Source organism: Oncorhynchus mykiss, chromosome 1 (genome assembly GCF_057628025.1).
Source record: "Oncorhynchus mykiss isolate SJ-2025 chromosome 1, ASM5762802v1, whole genome shotgun sequence".
Lineage (NCBI taxonomy): Eukaryota > Metazoa > Chordata > Actinopteri > Salmoniformes > Salmonidae > Oncorhynchus > Oncorhynchus mykiss.
The window spans coordinates 80,470,114-80,489,021 of NC_143022.1; the positions used below are offsets into that span (position 1 = coordinate 80,470,114).

At 45.2% G+C, this 18,908-nt stretch overlaps 1 protein-coding gene across 49 annotated transcripts in view; it reads right to left on the reverse strand.

Annotated features, from left to right (window-relative positions):
• Nucleotides 1–18,908, reverse strand: part of LOC110529831 (ankyrin-3) — a 163,084-nt gene that overhangs the window by 76,910 nt on the left and 67,266 nt on the right. For 3 of the 49 annotated variants that reach the window (XM_090241735.1, XM_090241665.1, XM_090241650.1), the window contains exon 1: nucleotides 5,140–5,559. The exons of the other annotated variants lie outside the window; for them this stretch is intronic. In XM_090241735.1, the coding sequence (XP_090097861.1) occupies nucleotides 5,140–5,175 (36 nt within the window). In that variant the 5' untranslated portion in view covers nucleotides 5,176–5,559. Of the gene's footprint in view, nucleotides 1–5,139; nucleotides 5,560–18,908 lie in introns of those variants that run through there. 49 annotated transcript variants of the gene reach the window in all.

Here is an 18,908-nt window from a genome sequence, read left to right on the forward strand (position 1 = left end):
TGAGAAACCCAGCAGCGTTGCAGTTCTTGACACACTCAAACCTTTGCGCCTGGCACCTACTACCATACCCCGTTCAAAGGCACTTAAATATTTTGTCCTGCACATTCACCCTCTGAATGGCACACATACACACACATCCACATATCCAGCACACATACACAATCCATCTCAATTGTCTTAAGGCTTGATGTAGGCTGAGAGCCCACACCCAGGAACCAAATATAGGGGAGAGATAATTATACTTTACAAAAATATAAATTCAACATGCAACAATTGAAAAGATTTTACTGAGATGCAGCTGATATGAATCAGTCGATTGAAATAAATTCATTAAGCCCTAATCTATGGATTTCATATGACTAGGAATACAGATATGCGTCTGTTGGTAACATAAACCTTTTTTTAAAAATGGGCCTCACAATAAGCCTCAGGATCTCGTCACAGTATTTCTGTGCATTCAAATTGCCATAGATACAATTAAATTGTGTTCGTAGTCTGTATCTTACGCCTGCCCATATCATAACCCCACCGCCACCATGAGATACTCTGTTCACAACGTTGATGTGGCCCTAGGCTGTGACAAGACAATTAGATAAGATGGCGCCGAAGAGCAAAGAAGATGGCCAACGTTTTACATGCTCCTAACCAACTGTGCTATTTTGTTAGTTTCTTTGCAGTATTTGTAACTGATTTTTTTTTACTTATTTTGTACATAATGTTGCTGCTACCGTCTCTTATGACCGAAAAAATAAATTCTGGACATCAGAACAGCGATTACTCACCTCGAACTAGAAGAAGCTTTTTCCTTTAACGAGTCCGACGAGAAGGATATACTGCTTTACCGGGAACAGGCCCAAATCCCCGTCATTTGCGTGGAGAAAAGACGGAGGAAAAGGGGATGCAGGCAGGACTGCCTTCTGAGAATCCGTAGGCGAGCGAGTAAACTCCTACTGCCATCCGTTCTACTGGCTAAAGTGCAATCATTGGAAAATAAAATTGATGACCTACATTATTAAGACATTATAAAAATTTAAAAACTGTAATATCTTATGTTTCACCGATTCGTGGCTGAACGACGACACGGATAATATAGAGCTGGCGGAATTTTCCATGCACCGGCAGAACAGAGAAGCTACGTCTGATAAGACGAGGGGTATGGGTGTTTGTCTATTTGTTAATAACAGCTGGTGCACGATGTTTAATATTAAAGAAGTCTCGAGGTATTGCTTGCCTGAGGTAGAGTACCTTATGATAAGCTGTAAACCACACTATCTACCAAGAGTTATCATCTTGTCATGACTGTCCTGATCAGGTCAGGTTACAGGAGACCACAACCCTACAGATTATCTGTCAACCCCAACAGAGGAGGAGCGATCTAGGGGTCTGAAGATGTGAGGGGGTTTTATGACCCCTCACACCCCTGGTAAATCTCAGGCCACAGACAAATTCCTTTGTCCTGTTACTATGGAGAACCAGCCTCAGAACATTAAACATGAAATAAAGGGACTTTGGAACAATGATTTCCGTCAGCCACAATGGTGGGGTCATGACGATAGATGGAATATGAAAATGTATGTAATTTCTGTTTTGTTAATAGATGACGTTTTTACGAAAACATTTTAACGTTAAAAGTTTTCCTAGTATATGTTTGATGTTTATACATTGTACATTGTGTGGAAAATGTCCAAATCAAAGAGAATGTTTTGGTAAAGATGAAATGGGAAGTTAGTTGTCTAAAATTGGATTTGAGTAAAATCTAGACCTTGCCCTTAATTTGGTACGCCCAGAGAATTTCCCTAAAGGCGGTTACGCCCACTTTTGACCCAAGGGTATAAAAACCACCTAGCCTCCACTCCCCATCGAATCATGGTATCTACACTGTTTCATTCCTATGCTGTGAGCTCTGAGCTACAGAGCTGTCTGTCCTCAGAAGAGCCCTTCCAGAGCAAGGGCGAGGAAACAGACTCCTAAGCCAAAAGGACACTGACATCGTGAGGACAACCAGAGAGTTGCGCCGGAGAAGTGTGTCATTGAGCAGCCTGAACGGTCCACGCGGAGAATCCACGGAGACCTTCCCCACGTAATTACATCATTATATTTTGACCCATAAGAGTGGCAGTTTGGGGCAAGGGTTAGAATAAACATAGCTGACAAATTCACCCAAATGTATATTTCTCTCGTGTACTTTCTCTTTTTCTCTCTCTTTTAAATCCCCATTTTGGGTAACACGTGGCATATTGTGTTGGCCCGTTATTCTAAGTTCTAATCAATAGCCTAGAATGTGTTTTTGTGTATGTGTATCTTTTATCATAATTTTAGCTTTCTAGTAAATAAATACTTAACTAAGATTGGTGTGGTACGAACTCATTGGTGAGACTCGGGTCAGTGCAGATTCCCGGATTATGCGACATTCAGAACGAGACTGTAGAGGTAACTGATTAATTAGCAGCTGTTGTAAAATCGATATTCTGATATTCTTTGAGTTAATTTGGGAAATAGAAACTCAATAAAACTAATTTTCCCATGGTGCCCCAAGTTAATGAGTTAATAATTGCTTGATTCAGTTAATCACGCAATTAGAAACCTTTAATCATTCGATGAGCAACAGTCGTCACATTAACTAATACAACGTCACGACAATCTATATTATTCATAGCCGTCTATTTACCACCACAGACCGATGCTGGCACTAAGACCGCACTCAACCAACTCTATAAGGCCATAAGCAAACAATAAAATGCTCATCCAGAAGCAGCGCTCCTAGTGGCAGGGTACTTAAACTTAAATCAGCTTCCCAAATTTTGACCAGCATGTCACATGTGCAACCAGAGGAGAAAAAACTGTAGACCACCTTTACTCCACACACAGAGATGCATACAAAGCTCTCCCACGCCATCCATTTGGCAAATCTGACCATAATTCTATCTTCCTGATCCCGGCTTACAAGCAAAAACTAAAGCAGGAAGTACCAGTGACTCACTCAATACGGAAGTGGTCAGATGACACGGATGCTACACTACGGGACTGTTTTGCAAGCACAGACTGGAATATGTTCCGGGATTCATCCAATGGCATTGAGGAGTATACCACCTCAGTCATCGGCTTCATCAATAAGTGCATCGACGACCCCCACAGTGACAGTACGTACATATCCCAACCAGAAGACATGGATTACCACTTTCAAGGAGTGGGACACTAATCCGGACGCTTATAAGAAATTCTGCTATACCCTCAGACGAACCATCAAACAAGCAAAGCGTCAATACAGGATTAAGATGTAATTCAAGTTCCTTGGTGTCCACATCACCAACGAACTATCATGTTCCAAACACACCAAGACAGTCGTGAACAGGGCACGACAAAACCTTTTCCTCCTCAGGAGACTGAAAAGATTTGGCATTGGTCCCCAGATCCTCAAAAAGTTCTACAGCTGCATCATCGAGAGCATCCTGTCCGGTTGCATCACCGCCTGGTATGACAACTGCTCAGCATCTGACCGGAAGGCACTACAGAGGGTAGTGCGTACGGCCCAGTACATCACTGGGGCCAAGCTTCCTGCCATCCAGGACCTATATAATAGGCGGTGTCAGAGGAAAGCCCATAAAATTGTCAGAGACTCCAGTCACCCAAGTCATAGACTGTTTTTTCTGCTACCGCACGACAAGCGGTTTTGTACACTGCTGCAACTCACTGTTTATTATTTATGCAGTCACTTCACTCCTACCTACATGTACACATTACCTCAACTAACCTGTACCCCCCGCACACTGACTCAGTACCGGTACCCCCTGTTTCTAGCCTTGTTATTGATATTTTATTGTGTTAATTTCTTTTGTTATTTACTTCAGTTTATTTGGTAAATATTTTCTTAACTCTTCTTGAACTGCACTGTTGGTTAAGGGCTTGTAAAGTAAGCATTTCACGGTATGGTCTACACTTGTTGTATTCGGGGGATGTGACAAATAAAGTTTGATTTGACATCAGCAAACCGCTCGCCCACACAACGCCATGCACGTGGCCTGTGGTTTTGAGGCTGGTTGGACGCACTGCCAAATTTTTAAAAAATGACATTGGAGGCGGCTTATGATAGAGAAATTAACATAAAATTATCTGGCAACAGCTCTAGTGGACATTCCTGAAGTCAGCATGGTCCCTCAAAATTTCTGATATCTGCGGCATTGTGTTGTGTGACAAAATTTCACATTTTAGAGTGGCCTTTTATTGTCCCCAGCACAAGGTGCATCTGTATAATGATAATGCTGTTAAAGCTTCTGCATATGCCACACCTGTCAGGTCATATGCCACACCTGTCATTATCCTGGCAAAGGTGAAATGCTCACTAACAGGGCTGAAAAAAATTGTGCAATTCTTTTTTTTAAAGCTTTTCATGCTATGGAACATTTCTGGGATCTTTTATTTCAGCTCATGAAACATTGGACCAACACTTTACAAGTTTCGTTTACATTTTTGATCAGTGTATATAAGTGTTAAGACTGGGAAGGAAGTTCTCCCCAGGTCAGTGCTACAATGGTATGTGTGCACACACGCGCACGCACACGCACTCACATGCACTCACACGCACTCACACGCACACACTTATAGCAGATCAGAGGACAATTATCAGTGTGGAGAGATTATCCACCAAATTCCAGCGATCCAAAAAAAGACTTGGGAAATCCCCTGCGCAAGCAGCAGGACGCTCTCCGCTGCTCATCTGATTTCCCCTTATCACATTACCTGTCAAGGTCAGCAGCTGTGCACTGGAACCTGACACACAGCATCCTTTAGAAAGTTCGCTCTAGTGCAAACACACACAGTAAATTACAAAAACCCATATTGTCACCAGGATATTTCACTTATACACTGATGCCAGAAAACCAAGATGTCCTCTGTAGTAGGAGAATCAGCCTCTCCAACACAGATAGACATATTTGTGTCCTGTAACCATCCTCTATCCACTACCGCTGCACCGCTAGGCTATACTACAGGGGCTGATGACCTCTGAGCTCTTCACAGTCCAGGATATCAAATCAAATCAATACTAGCCATACTAACTCCTCTCCACAACTCCCCTTCACAACTCCTCACAAGGCAGTAGTGATTGCAAAATGTATTGAGAAAATTCCAGGGAACACTTACTATTGTCAGGAAGTCTGCTGCCTCTTCCACAGCCATGTTGCCCCTCTCGCTTTGCAGTTCAGGAGTGAAACCTGAGCTATCAATTAGTTCTGGCCCAGGCAGCACCACACACAGCACACAGTACACAGAACAGGGAGTGGGACACGGAAGAACAAGGTACCATTGTGTCAGGTGACCAAGTAAAAAAACAAAAAATAGCCAACCTAGCAAAACCCAAAATAATGCTTCCTTCCACCGCGTGGTCGATGCACCATAGAATGAAAGGATGGAGGCAGAGAGGAGAAGAGGTGGGCTTCTGTATCTAACCTTTCAGGAGAAGTAAACAATCCCCTCTGTCAGTGTTTGTCTCTCTCTGACATATGAAAGGACACACGTCAAATCCCCTATTCCCTCTCCCTCCCTCTTCCCCTCTCTTTCTATGTAAACAAGGGCAAATCCCTTCTGCTTCCCAGAGCTCACCCAGAATGTACCCTAGAGAGGGGAGGGTAGAGGACAGGAGGTACACCCTGACTTACCATATTAGTAGATAGCACTTCCTCCTCCTGTCTCTCTCTCTCTCTCTAAGGCTCTCTCAGAGGGGGGTAAATGGAATCGTGATATCCAAGGATAGGGAGGGAGGAAAACACTGAAAATAGCAGCTGAAACAAATACTTTTGCTAAAAGGGGTTGACTGGGCCATGTCAACCCACTCTCCTCACTCTGTCACTCTCTCTCCCTCTTCCTCCGTCACTGCCAGCATGAGGCTCTTTATTGTCATCCTGCTTATCAGCTCTTTTTCCCCACAAAGGGAGTGTGTGTACATGCGTGCATGCATGTGTGTGTGTATCAGGGGGCTCCCTATCCAAACAACAGGGAGGTGGGGGGGACTGGTGGGGACCTGCAGGGCAGAACAATGCTGCCAGACGCTATTTTAGGGGGCTGGGAGGCACAAGTAGCCAATGGGGACAGTTTGAGGTAGGATTAAGGGGCTTTCCCCCGGTATTAAGGACACACCATCCTCCCACCAACCCCTTATCACACACCCCACATACTGTAGATCAGCCAGGAGACAGCCTGTGCCCCACTATCAACTCCCAGGCTGATCTCTATCACTACCCCCCACCCCCCCCCCCATCACCATACTATATATGTTTCCATATCGATGCTACAAACAATGATTCTTGGTTTTGTTTCAGCTTTGAACATTCCTTTTTTATAGTTTGGGGATGATTTAGTTTGTTAGGCATCAATACTGTATTGCAATGTGTAAGTGCACAGCTCCAAGATGCACTAACAAGAGCTAAGGGAAATGTACCCCTTTTGAAAGCCATGTTTCTGATCATAAATGCTTCATTCTGCTCAGCGGATACCATCAGAGCCATGGAAAACATTGGAGAGCATCAGACTGATGGAATACCGCTTGATCTTCTCTCCAAGGTGATTTTGTTGGTCCACCTCTGACAAACGCAGTTCATAAACATGAGACTAGAGACACTTGTTTATAGGCCAGCAAGTCTTTGTTCTGCCAACAAGACACATCCCCCCCAACACGTCCAATCCTTCAGCTGGGCAGTCATTGGCTGTCACAGCTCTAGAAGAATGGCCTCCCATGCATTCTGGGTAAGTACAATGTCTGCTTAAAAAGCACACAGCGGAGTAAGTAACAGACTGTGGTGTGCCATGGAACAGTCAGCTGGAACACGTAACTTGTAGATCACAGGTGGGCGGCAGGTAGCCTAGTGGTAAGAGTGTTGGTCCAGCAACCGAAAGGTTGATAGATCAAATCCCCGAGCTAACCAGGTAAACATCTGTCGTTCTTCCCCTGAACAAGGCAGTTAACCCACTGTTCCTACGCTGTCATTGTAAATAAGTGGAGTGGAGGAGGAAGAGAGTCAGTGGAGGAGGAAGAGAGGAGGAAGAGAGTCGAGCCTACTTTCAAGACATTATCTCACACACACACTCACTGTAAATCAACAACCATTACACGAGTGAATCAACTTTGCACAGCAACCTTGAAGACAACATGCAGTATCATGTCATATGATTTCAATTTACTGTAGCCTACTGTCTGATCAAATTACATAGAAAATCATGTAATAGTGATCAATAAAAATTACATGACGCACAACCCTTTTTTAGGGCAATCAGGCCAAAAACAGAACATTGCCTTTTAAAAAATGAATTTGAACTGACTGGTGGCCTTTGCGTGTGCTGAACCCAGATTTAAAAAATGTATAAAGAAAATATGCCTTCACAACGAGTTGAGAGCATGCACTGTATAACAGCGTCCAGGACTCAGAAGATAAGGTTGTTCTCTAGGTATTGTAGAGCTCTTTATTTTTATTTTTTATTTCACCTTTATTTAACCAGGCAGGCTAGTTGAGAACAAGTTCTCATTTGCAACTGCGACCTGGCCAAGATAAAGCATAGCAGTGTGAACAGACAACAACAGAGTTACACATGGAGTAAATAATAAACAATAAACAAGTCAATAACATAGTAGAAAAAAATTATCTATATACATTGTGTGCAAAAGGCATGAGGAGGTAGGCAATAAATAGGCCATAGGAGTGAATAATTACAATTTAGCAAATAAACACTAGAGTTATAAATGATCAGATGAACATGTGCAGGTAGAGATACTGGTGTGCAAAAGAGAAGAAAAGTAAATAAAATAAAAACAGTATGGGGATGAGGTAGGTAAATTGGGTGGGCTATATACCGATGGACTATGTACAGCTGCAGTGATCGGTTAGCTGATCAGATAGCAGATGTTTAAAGTTGGTGAGGGAGATAAAAGTCTCCAACTTTAGAGATTTTTGCAATTCGTTCCAGTCGCAGGCAGCAGAGAACTGGAAGGAAAGGCGGCCAAATTAGGTTTTGGCTTTAGGGATGATCAGTGAGATACACCTGCTGGAGCGCGTGCTACGGGTGGGTGTTGCCATCGTGACCAGTGAACCGAGATAAGGCGGAGCTTTACCTAGCATAGACTTGTAGATGACCTGGAGCCAGTGGGTCTGGCGACGAACATGTAGCGAGGGTCAGCCGACTAGAGCATACAGGTCGCAGTGGTGGGTGGTATAAGGTGCTTTAGTAACAAAACGGATGGCACTGTGATAAACTGCATCCAGTTTGCTGAGTAGAGTATTGGAAACTATTTTGTAGATGACATCGCCGAAGTCGAGGATCGGTAGGATAGTCAGTTTCACTAGGGTAAGTTTGGCGGCGTGAGTGAAGGAGGCTTTGTTGCGAAATAGAAAGCCGATTCTAGATTTGATTTTGGATTGGAGATGTTTGATATGAGTCTGGAAGGAGAGTTTGCAGTCTAGCCAGACACCTAGGTACTTATAGATGTCCACATATTCTAGGTCGGAACCATCCAGGGTGGTGATGCTAGTCGGGCGTGCGGGTGCAGGCAGCGAACGGTTGAAAAGCATGCATTTGGTTTTACTAGCGTTTAAGAGCAGTTGGAGGCCACGGAAGGAGTGTTGTATGGCATTGAAGCTCGTTTGGAGGTTAGATAGCACAGTGTCCAAGGAAGGGCCAGAAGTATACAGAATGGTGTCGTCTGCATAGAGGTGGATCAGGGAATCGCCCGCAGCAAGAGCAACATCATTGATATATACAGAGAAAAGAGTCGGCCCGAGAATTGAACCCTGTGGTACCCCCATAGAGACTACCAGAGGACCGGACATCATGCCCTCCGATTTGACACACTGAACTCGGTCTGCAAAGTAGTTGGTGAACCAGGCAAGGCTGTCATTAGAAAAACCGAGGCTACTGAGTCTGCCGATAAGAATATGGTGATTGACAGAGTCGAAAGCCTTGGCCAGGTCGATGAAGACGGCTGCGCAGTACTGTCTTTTATCGATGGCGGTTATGATATCGTTTAGTACCTTGAGCGTGGCTGAGGTGCACCCGAGACCGGCTCGGAATCCGGATTTCACAGCGGAGAAGGTACGGTGGGATTCGAAATGATCAGTGATCTGTTTGTTGACTTGGCTTTCGAAGACCTTAGACAGTTTGGGTCCAGTTTGGGACAGTTTGGGTCCAGGGTGTATCCCTCTTTGAAGAGGGGGATGACCGCGGCAGCATTCCAATGCTTGGGGATCTCAGATGATACGAAGGAGAGGTTGAACAAGTTGGTAATAGGGGTTGCGACAATGGCGGCGGACAGTTTCAGAAATAGAGGTCCAGATTGTCAAGCCCAGCTGATTTGTACGGGTCCAGGCTTTGCAGCTCTTTCAGAACATCTGCTATCTGGATTTGGGTAAAGGAGAAGCTGGGGAGGCGTGGGCGAGTAGCTGCGGGGGGGAAGGTGGAGCTGTTGGCCGAGGTTGGAGTAGCCAGGAGGAAGGCATGGCCAGCCGTTGAGAAATGCTTGTTGAAGTTTCCGATTATCACAGATTTATCGGTGATGACCATGTTACCTAGCCTCAGTGCAGTGGGCAGCTGGGAGGAGGTGCTCTTGTTCCCCATGGACTTTACAGTGTCCCAGAACTTTTTGGAGTTAGAGCTACAGGATGCAAATTTCTGCTTGAAAAAGCTAGCCTAAGCTTTCATGACTGACTGCGTGTATTGGTTCCTGACTTCCCTGAACATTTGCATATCGCTGGGACTATTCGATGCTATTGCAGTCTGCCACAGGATGTTTTTGTGCTGGTCGAGGGCAGTCAGGTCTGGAGTGAACATGGGCTATATCTGTTCTTGGTTCTGCATTTTTTGAACAGAGCATGCTTGTCTAAGATGGTGAGAAAGTTACTTTTAGAGAATGACCAGGCATCCTCAACTGACGGGATGAGGTCAATATCCTTCCAGGATACCCGGGCCAGATCGATTAGAAAGGCCTGCTCGCAGAAGTGTTTTAGGGAGCGTTTGACAGTGATGAGGGGTGGTCGTTTAACCGTGGACCCGTAGCAGACACAGGCAATGAGGCAGTGATCGCTGAGATCCTGATTGAAGACAGCAGAGGTGTATTTGGAGGGCAAGTTGGTCACGATCATGTCAATTAGGATTCAGGGTTGTACCTGGTGGGTTCCTTGATGATTTGTGTGAGATTGAGGGCATCTAGCTTAGATTGTAGGACTGCCAGTGTGTTAAGCATATCCCAGTTTAGGTCACCTAACAGAACAAACTCTGAAGCTAGATGGGGGGCGATCAATTCACAGATGGTGTCCAGGGCACAGCTGGGAGCTGAGGGGGGTCGGTAGCAGGCGGCAACAGTGAGAGACTTATTTCTGGAGAGATTAATTTTTAAAATTAGAAGTTCGAACTGTTTGGGCATAGACCTGGAAAGTATGACAGAACTTTGCAGGCTATCTCTGCAGTAGATTGCAACTCCTCCCCCTTTGGCAGTTCTATCTTGACGGAAAGTGTTATAGTTCGGTATGGAAATCTCAGAATTTTTGGTGGCCTTCCTAAGCCAGGATTCAGACACGGCAAAGACATCAGGGTTGGCAGAGTGCACTAAAGCAGTGAGTAAAACAAACTTAGGGAGGAGGCTTCTGATGTTGACATGCATGAAACCAAGGCTTTTTTGATCACAGAAGTCAACAAATGAGGGTGCCTGGGGACATGCAGGGCCTGGGTTTACCTCCACATCACCCGAGGAACAGAGGAGGAGTAGGATGAGGGTGCGTCTAGAGGCTATCAAAACTGGTCGCCTAGAGCGTTGGGGACAAGGAATAAAAGGAGCAGATTTATGGGCGTGGTAGAATATATTTTCTTGGCATAATGTGCAGACAGGGGTATGTTGGGGTGCGGATACAGCGGAGCTAAGCCCAGGCACTGGGTGATGATAAGAGGTTGTATGTCTGGACATGCTGGTTATAATGGGTGAGGTCACCGCATGTGTGGGAGGTGGGACAAAGGAGGTATCAGAGGTGTGAGGAGTGGAACTAGGGCTCCATTGTAAACTAAAACAATGATAACTAACCTGAACAACAGTATACAAGGCATATTGATATTTGAGAGAGACATACAGCAAGGCATAAAGTAATCGCAGGTCTTGATTGGGAGAGCTTGCTAAAACAACAGGTGAGACAACAACAGCTAGTCAGCTAACACAACAACAGCAGGTAAAATGGCGATGACTAGGCAGAGAGTGTCAGATTAACTACACATAGAGCCTGAGTTCGCGGCTGGGGCCGACAGATAAAAAATAAATAAACAGAATGGAGTACCGTGATTAATGGACAGTCCAGCAGGCATCAGCTATGTAGCCAAGTGATCATAGTGTCCAGTGGGCAGCAGCAGATGGAACAGGGAAGCGGGCGACACAACGTTTAAAGTTAGTAGCACGGGGGTGGTAGGGTGGGTCTGCTCAGACGGAGGCCGGTGGGGGGCCGTGTCGACAGAGAATCCAAGCCAGATGGCAAAAGAGGTATTGTAGAATTTAGTTTGCTAGCAGGGAGATGTGCCTGGCTCACGGCTAACTGGTGCTAGCTTCGTGGCAGTGGCGTTAGCCAAGGTCCAGAGTTTACAGCAAGGATCCGGTGGAGTATTGGGCTCTAGCCGTGTATGAGTGGGGTTCGAGTGAACAGCTGAGTAGGCCGGGAGGTGGGCCTCAGGGATAGCTTCGGTACTGGTTGCAAGCTAGCTGTGAAGATCAGAAGTAGTGGTCCAGGGATTAGGGCAGGAATTCGGCGTTGTTGTGGAGAGACAGTTCGATACTGGTAGACTGGTGAGTATTATCCAGGCTAAAAACAGGGCTGGCTGTGCAGAAGGTAAAAGCCGCTAGCAGTGGCTAACAATGACTAAACAGCTTGTAGCTAATTAGCTGGTTAGCTTCTGGAGGTTCTTGAATGTATTCTAAAATAAAAAATAATAGCGATTCTGTATCACATTGGGTGAGGCAGGTTACCGGAAGGTATAATCGAATTAAAAATCGGAAAGAGATTGAAAATAAATATGGGTCCAGTGAGTGGTTGGGCTGGCTGGGGACACGGCGTTTCAGACAGTTAGCAGGCCTGTGCTAACAAGCTAACAGTAAGTAGGCCGGGGCTAAACAAGCTAGCAGTTAGCAGACCGGGGCTAAACAAGCTAGCAGTTAGTAGACCGGGGCAGGCTAGCAGTTAGCAGGCCGGGTTTTTAAGCAAGCAGATAGCAGGGGCTATAAAGTTAGCCTTTGGGGGACGTCGCGATGGGGTTAAGTCTGTTTTTGCCTCTTCATGCGGTGACGTCAATAGACCAGTCGTGGAATTAGTAGGGTCCCAAGTAGCTCTAGGTAGCTAGCAGGCCTAGCTGGTTAGCATAATGGTCCTTCAGCGAGCGTCTGAGGGGCCTGTTGGAGTCCTCGGGCAGATTATGTCGGTATTCCAGTCGTAGGGGATCTGCGGGGTTCCATGCCCCGTACCGGCTGTAGAAGGGGTCCGGATATTGTAGCCCAGGAGTATACTTCTGTGGTAGCACAGGAGCTCTGGACGGGCTAGCTTCAAGTGGATGGAAACGCTAGCCAGGAGTAGTCATCCGGTTGCGGTTAGCTAGTTGTGAAGATCCAGATGAAAATGTTCAGTTTGCGGTGGGAATCCGGGGATAAAAATAATAGGCCCGTTATGCTCTGTTAGAGTCACGTTGTTCGAACTGGCGAGAGCTATTCGAGCTGAAGGTTAGCTGATGACCGCTGGCAATGGTTTGCTGACTGATAGCTGGTAGTTAGCTGGCTAGCTTCAGTTGAGGGATTCCAGATCCGAAGTAAATATAGATACTTTAGGGAAAAAAAGCAGATCCACGCTACATTGGGTGAGGCGGGTTGCAGGAGAGTATTTAGATGTTGAGGTTTAGCAAAATATTTTAAAAGATATGCAAAGAAAAATATGTAAAAAACTATATATACAAGGGACACGACAGGATAAAGACGTCTGACTGCTACGCCATCTTGGATCTCACTGGTAGCAGCTCAATATGAAGACAACAAAACCCAAAACTACGAGAATACCCAACATGATATTAACCTCACCGTAAAGCACCTCTTTTAATAAAGGTTCTACCAGTGTGGTCTTCCATCATTGAATTCTAGAACACAGCATCTGTGAAAAACATCAGTCAGTTATAGTATTGTTCATAGGGATCTTTTTACCCCTCGGATTAACAAACATGAATCCAAACTATAGAAAGGGATATAGGCTATAAAATAAAACATAGAAGCCATCCAGGAGGAATACTCTTGGACAGGACTTGTGTAGAGAACCAACCAGAGGACCAATATATTTAATGCAGGGATCTGGCTGAAGGGCACAACAACACTAATACACCAGGGACATGAACCCATCAGAGAAATGGGGGTGGAGAGGAGAGGAGAAAGCCACAGACCATTCCCTGGCATGGCTCAGTGCTATAAGAGCACACAACCCCTATTTCAAGAGAGAGGAAACTCAGAACACTAGACATTGACAGAGGTTGTTTCAATTTCCTCAACGTGTACAAGTCTGGGACAGTAATGGTGCAGGGAATCCTCATGCAGTTCCAGCAGGACTTTTACGTCAAAGAGAGAGCACAGCAGGAAAATCTCTCTCTCTCTCCGTGTGACGACTCCCCCATCCAGAGTCACTCTGATCACACCTCTTCAAACTGCCCTGCAGACGAGGATAGTCACACCCCCCCCCCCCCCCCACCCAGCACTGAACACACCCAGGTCCCACAACTGACTGCTTCTCCATCATTGAGAGGGATACATTCACAGAGCTAGAGAGAGTCATGGTGGAGCTCAGAGAGCGAGTCCACACAATCCAGACAGGACAAACCCACAAAACAGACCAGCACAACCCCCCCCCCTAACAAGACCCAGAGGGCAGAAGGTGGAGATGGACGGCTGTCTAAGAGAGCTGGCTGCTCTATGGACTGAGGTGAGAGAACTTAGAGGCACACATGGCACTGAAGGACGAGGTCAGAAAGCTGAGGTGTGACAGAGAGAAGGATACTCTCCCAGACAAGCCAGCAAAACAGCCCACCTCATACCCGGCCCGGATCACAACTCACAATGGGACAGACAACACAGGACCTACCAACCCAACAGACTCCATCCCCTCCTATCAGCTCCCCTGATAGTCCTTCTGACAACCCCCCGACATCCACTAAGGACACACAAAAGCCAGAGATTGTGCTCCTCATTGACTCAAATGGTAATTACATTCAAGAGGATAAACTTTTTCCCAAACACAAAGTGGCTACACTCTGGTGCCCAGACACTAGGCATGCCCTGGAGCTGTTGTCAGAGGACAGACTAGCGTCCCCCAGCCACATCATAATTCACACGGGCACAAATGACCTGAGGGCCCAGCAGGAAAGGGTGGCAACAGCACTCAAGGGAGTGATTGAAAAAGCTTCTTCCACTTTCCCCAACGCACAAGTGGTTATCTCCACCCTGTTACCACAAAAACTCAGGTTGAGTTGAGTTTATTTTTACAGGGACAGTGCACATTAATCAACGTTTCAGTAAAAGTGTCGTTTTTTTTGCCAACCGGCTAATTTTCAACCGCAGTCCCTGGGATGGTTATTAGGTGAAAGCAAGCATTTTGCGAGACTGTGCCTCAAAACCTAATGTCTACCTGGCCCACCAGTGCACCCTGGCCTTGAACAGGCTTTACGACCAGGTCCACCTCTACATGGCAGCAGTGCCCACCTTCGCCAGGACCCTGAAGGACGTCACCCTCAACCGTAGCCTCAGCACCTCACACAGGAGCAACAGAGCAACGGACACCCCGTCCAGACCTGAAAGACGCCCTCCCGAAGGACCTGCACCGAGAGAACCCACGCCAAGAGGACCTACACCCAGACAATAGCATCACCAGCCACACCCCAACCAAACCCTGGCCAAACCCTATATACCCCCCCATATCAGTCCTATGTCCCTTCTGCCCACCCCATTCCCGCCGCCCTTGCGGCAAGGACCTCAACATGACAGCAGGACATATGCCCAAGCCATGAGCAGAGCAACAGGCCCAACCCCCACTATTAAAGTCCCATCCTACAACCTTAGGAGGTATGTATCAGATGCTCAACATGCTCTGCTCACACTTACTGTGATGGTCCGGGCCTAAACCACACACAAACAACACTAGACACTATGGAACACAAAGCTTTTACTATCTCATCCTGGAATATACAAGGTCTGAGGTCATCTGCATTTGGCCTAAAGAGCAGAGCTATTTCAATTTTTTCCCCCAAAAATTAAATACAGACATTGTCATCCTACAAGAAACATAGACAGACCAGGTTACAGAGAGCTGGTAGTCCCATCCACCAAACTACCAGGTGTGAAAGAGGGAAGAGACTCAGGGTTATGCTAATTTGGTATAGAGCAGACCTAACCCACTCTATTAAATGAGTCAAAACAGGAACATTTTACATCTGGTTACAAAATTAATAAGGAAATGATCTCAACAGAGAAAAATGTCCACATGTGTGCTACCTATATCCTCCCCAATAGAATCCCCATACTTTGACGATGACAGCTTCTCCCTCCTAGTGGGGCAGATCAACAATTTCCAGGCTCAGGGACATGTACTAGTCTGTGGCGATCTAAATGGCAGAACTGGACAAGAACCCGACACCCTCAGCACACAGGGGGACAAACACCTACATGGAGGTGACAACATAACCAACAAAAACGGATCACAACTCCTGCAGCTCTGTTGGACGTTGGTTATGTACATAGTCAATGGTAGGCTTCGAGGGGACTCCTATGGTAGGTGTCATGACGTTGGCCTCTTTGGGTATAGCAAGACCATCCCCCTCTCCCTGCCTCCCCCTTTCCTCCTTAAACTAGGTTGCTGTGGTCAGAGAGACGTTGTGAATTCCTGAGAATCTCCTCATGGACACACAGTATAGAGAGAGTAGATTTGGATGGAGAACAAAGGAAATCCCACCCCACAGAATTTGAGGTACGAACAAATTTCATGTTCCGGAGAAAGTATAAAAGACCGGTGAAGAATCCAGCTACGAACTGGTCCGTTAGTCACAACTTGGGAAAGCTCATGGGAGACGGTGTGGCCACATTACCATAACGCTGTTTATATAATAGCCTCAGATATGAGGTTTACATCTTGTTGTATAAGATGAATGAGTGAGTATGATACTGTTTGTATAATTGTGTAATGTGATTTTGGACTGTTTAATGAAGAAAACTTAAATTCCCTTTTGAGTTGAACTAAATCAGATGACCTCCCCTGAGCCCAGTTAGGGTCAGACATCCTGGGACAGCCCCTTTTCTGCAATTCCGAATAAAACCCAACTTTGAGAAATTATCAGCAGACCGAGCTTACCTCAATTACGAGATGGCTAAAGGTTGCAGACCATGTTTTTCTCCATTAGGAGGGACAAAGGTTGTAGACCATTACTGAATCTTTTAACCATACCACGTGGTTAAACTCTTAGACTATCGATACCGACAGAATAAGAACAAGTCTTTGACTAGTCTGCAGCTAGGAATTCGGTATCATTGAATGCGAAGAACGACAACCGCCGAAACATCCATTCTATAACAAATGTCACTCTGAACTATCCACTATAACCACGACAGAGAGAGAGAGGGAGAGAGACGGACAATTCTATAAAATAAATTAACTTTTCACCAGCGATCAAGACGACACACTGAACGTAAATATATATATATTGATTGCAATTGTTCCCGAATGTGTGAGCGTTCGGGAACAAAGGATTAGCATTTCAATTGTTATAAATATCACTCTGTAGTGACTTCTTAGTCGACCCCCATTTCCCCTTTTGTCTAACAAGCCGCCATGCCGGTTTAGCCCACTAGGGCACATTCTCCTATCATTTCATGTAACCACATTTACCTTGTTTGTTTGTTTGTTTATGCATTTCTGCGAATTACTTAGTTAGTAATAAATAAATGATTTAAGACAATTGATGTTTGGATGACTCATAGTGAAGACTGGGTTCGTGCAGATAGCCAACAAAAAGACGTTTGGAATGAGACTAATGTGAGGCAAAGTAAATAATTCATTAACTCGAAGACTAATTGATCAGATAAATATCTGAAAAGTTATTTTAGGAAATGATAACTTTGTAATCTGAATATTTTTCCTTGGTGCCCCGACTTCCTAGTAATTACGGTTACATGATTAATCAGTCTAATCGCGTAATAACTAATTACAGAGAATCTTTGATAAAATCTATCAGTCTGCAGTTAATGATAGTAAAGACACGACATAGCTCATCTTTCGGCAGTAGAACTGTAGACTACTTTATCACTGACATCAACCCAAAGTCTCTTAAAGCATTCACAATCAGATCAAAGCAAAATCACATTGTACTTGAACAGAGCTATGCTCGATCAAGAGGCATCAAAGCCAAAGGAATTGAATAATATTAAGAAATGCTTTAGATGGAAGGAAAATAGTGTGGAAATCTATCAAAAAACTATTAGGCAACAGCAAATCCAATCAATCCCTTCTAGACAATTTCCTGGACAAAAGTTTTCACTGTAATAGAGAAGGTGTTAACTTGGCATTAGAAAACCTAAACGGTATAATTGACCTCTCAGCTTCCCTATCAAATCAAAAAATGTCAAGCAGACAACCTAAGAAAATTAACAACAATGATAAATGGTTTGATGAAGATTGTGCACCACAAAATGAGGTGGAAACATTGCTGCACTTCCTAACCTCCTGACAAATGTATGACCATATTAGAGACCCATATTTCCCTCAGATTACACACACCCACAAAGAATTAGAAAATCCAATTTTGATAAACTCCCATATCTATTGGATGAAATACCAAAGCAGCAAGATTTGTGACCTGTTGCCACAAGAAAAGGGCAACCAGTGAAGAACAAACACTATTGTAAATACAACCTATGTTGATTTATTTTCCCTTTTGTACTAAGCTGGAGGGGTACAAAGCAACACAGCAAAACAACAGAGAGCAAATGATAGAGAAGCAAAATAATATTCTGTATCAGGAGAAAACGTGAAGTCAGGAAGAACTGTTCTACTGTCACTACGCATCCAGGCTGAGTGGGAGTAGAGGGGAAATCTGCTGACATGGGCGTCATATTATTTCAAAACTTCACACATCACTCACTATGTAGCTTTACACACACAGAGAGCCAGAGAGAGAGAGAGATGGAGAGAGACAGACAGAGAGAGAGAGACAGAGAGAGAGAGAGAGAGAGAAACAGAGAATGGATGATCTGCATTTTTGGACTCTTATCAGGAGCCGGAGAGAATGGGAGAGAAGATTTAGCCTAGAATGCATAGTGGTACGGTATGGCTGGAATCCAGTGACATCATCACATTCAGTGCAGTGACCTGCAGGGCAGTGTGTGTGCTGAGCGGAGGAACACCGGACTCTAGTGGAGGATCCATGACAATGCCGTCATTAACATAACATAACAACCTGCCAATGGAAATGCATCATCCTCTCCCAGTCAGCCAGGTACCATGCGGAAGTAACAAAGCTGCTGTTGACTGCTCCTACTAGGCTTGATGGTGCCATGTATGATACTCCCTAGGGGGCAAACAAGCTTTCTGTATCTTTTTAAAGGAGGTCCACACATAACTGTGACGATAACATTGCAAAACCATGAAGGTTTGGAGCACTACATAAAAGGAAATTACTTCTAACCAGGGACAATAATTACACCCAATCTTGGGTGAGTACGGAATGTAAGGGAGCAATTGAGCATGTGTTTGTGCGTATGTGTCTGTTGGGAGAGAGCGTGTGGGAGAGAGCGAGAGGAGACAGTGAAAAAGACAGAGTCCTTCTGCTATCACACAGCTGCAGCGGCCGACTCCTTTTCCCATGACACACCTCAGAGCATCACA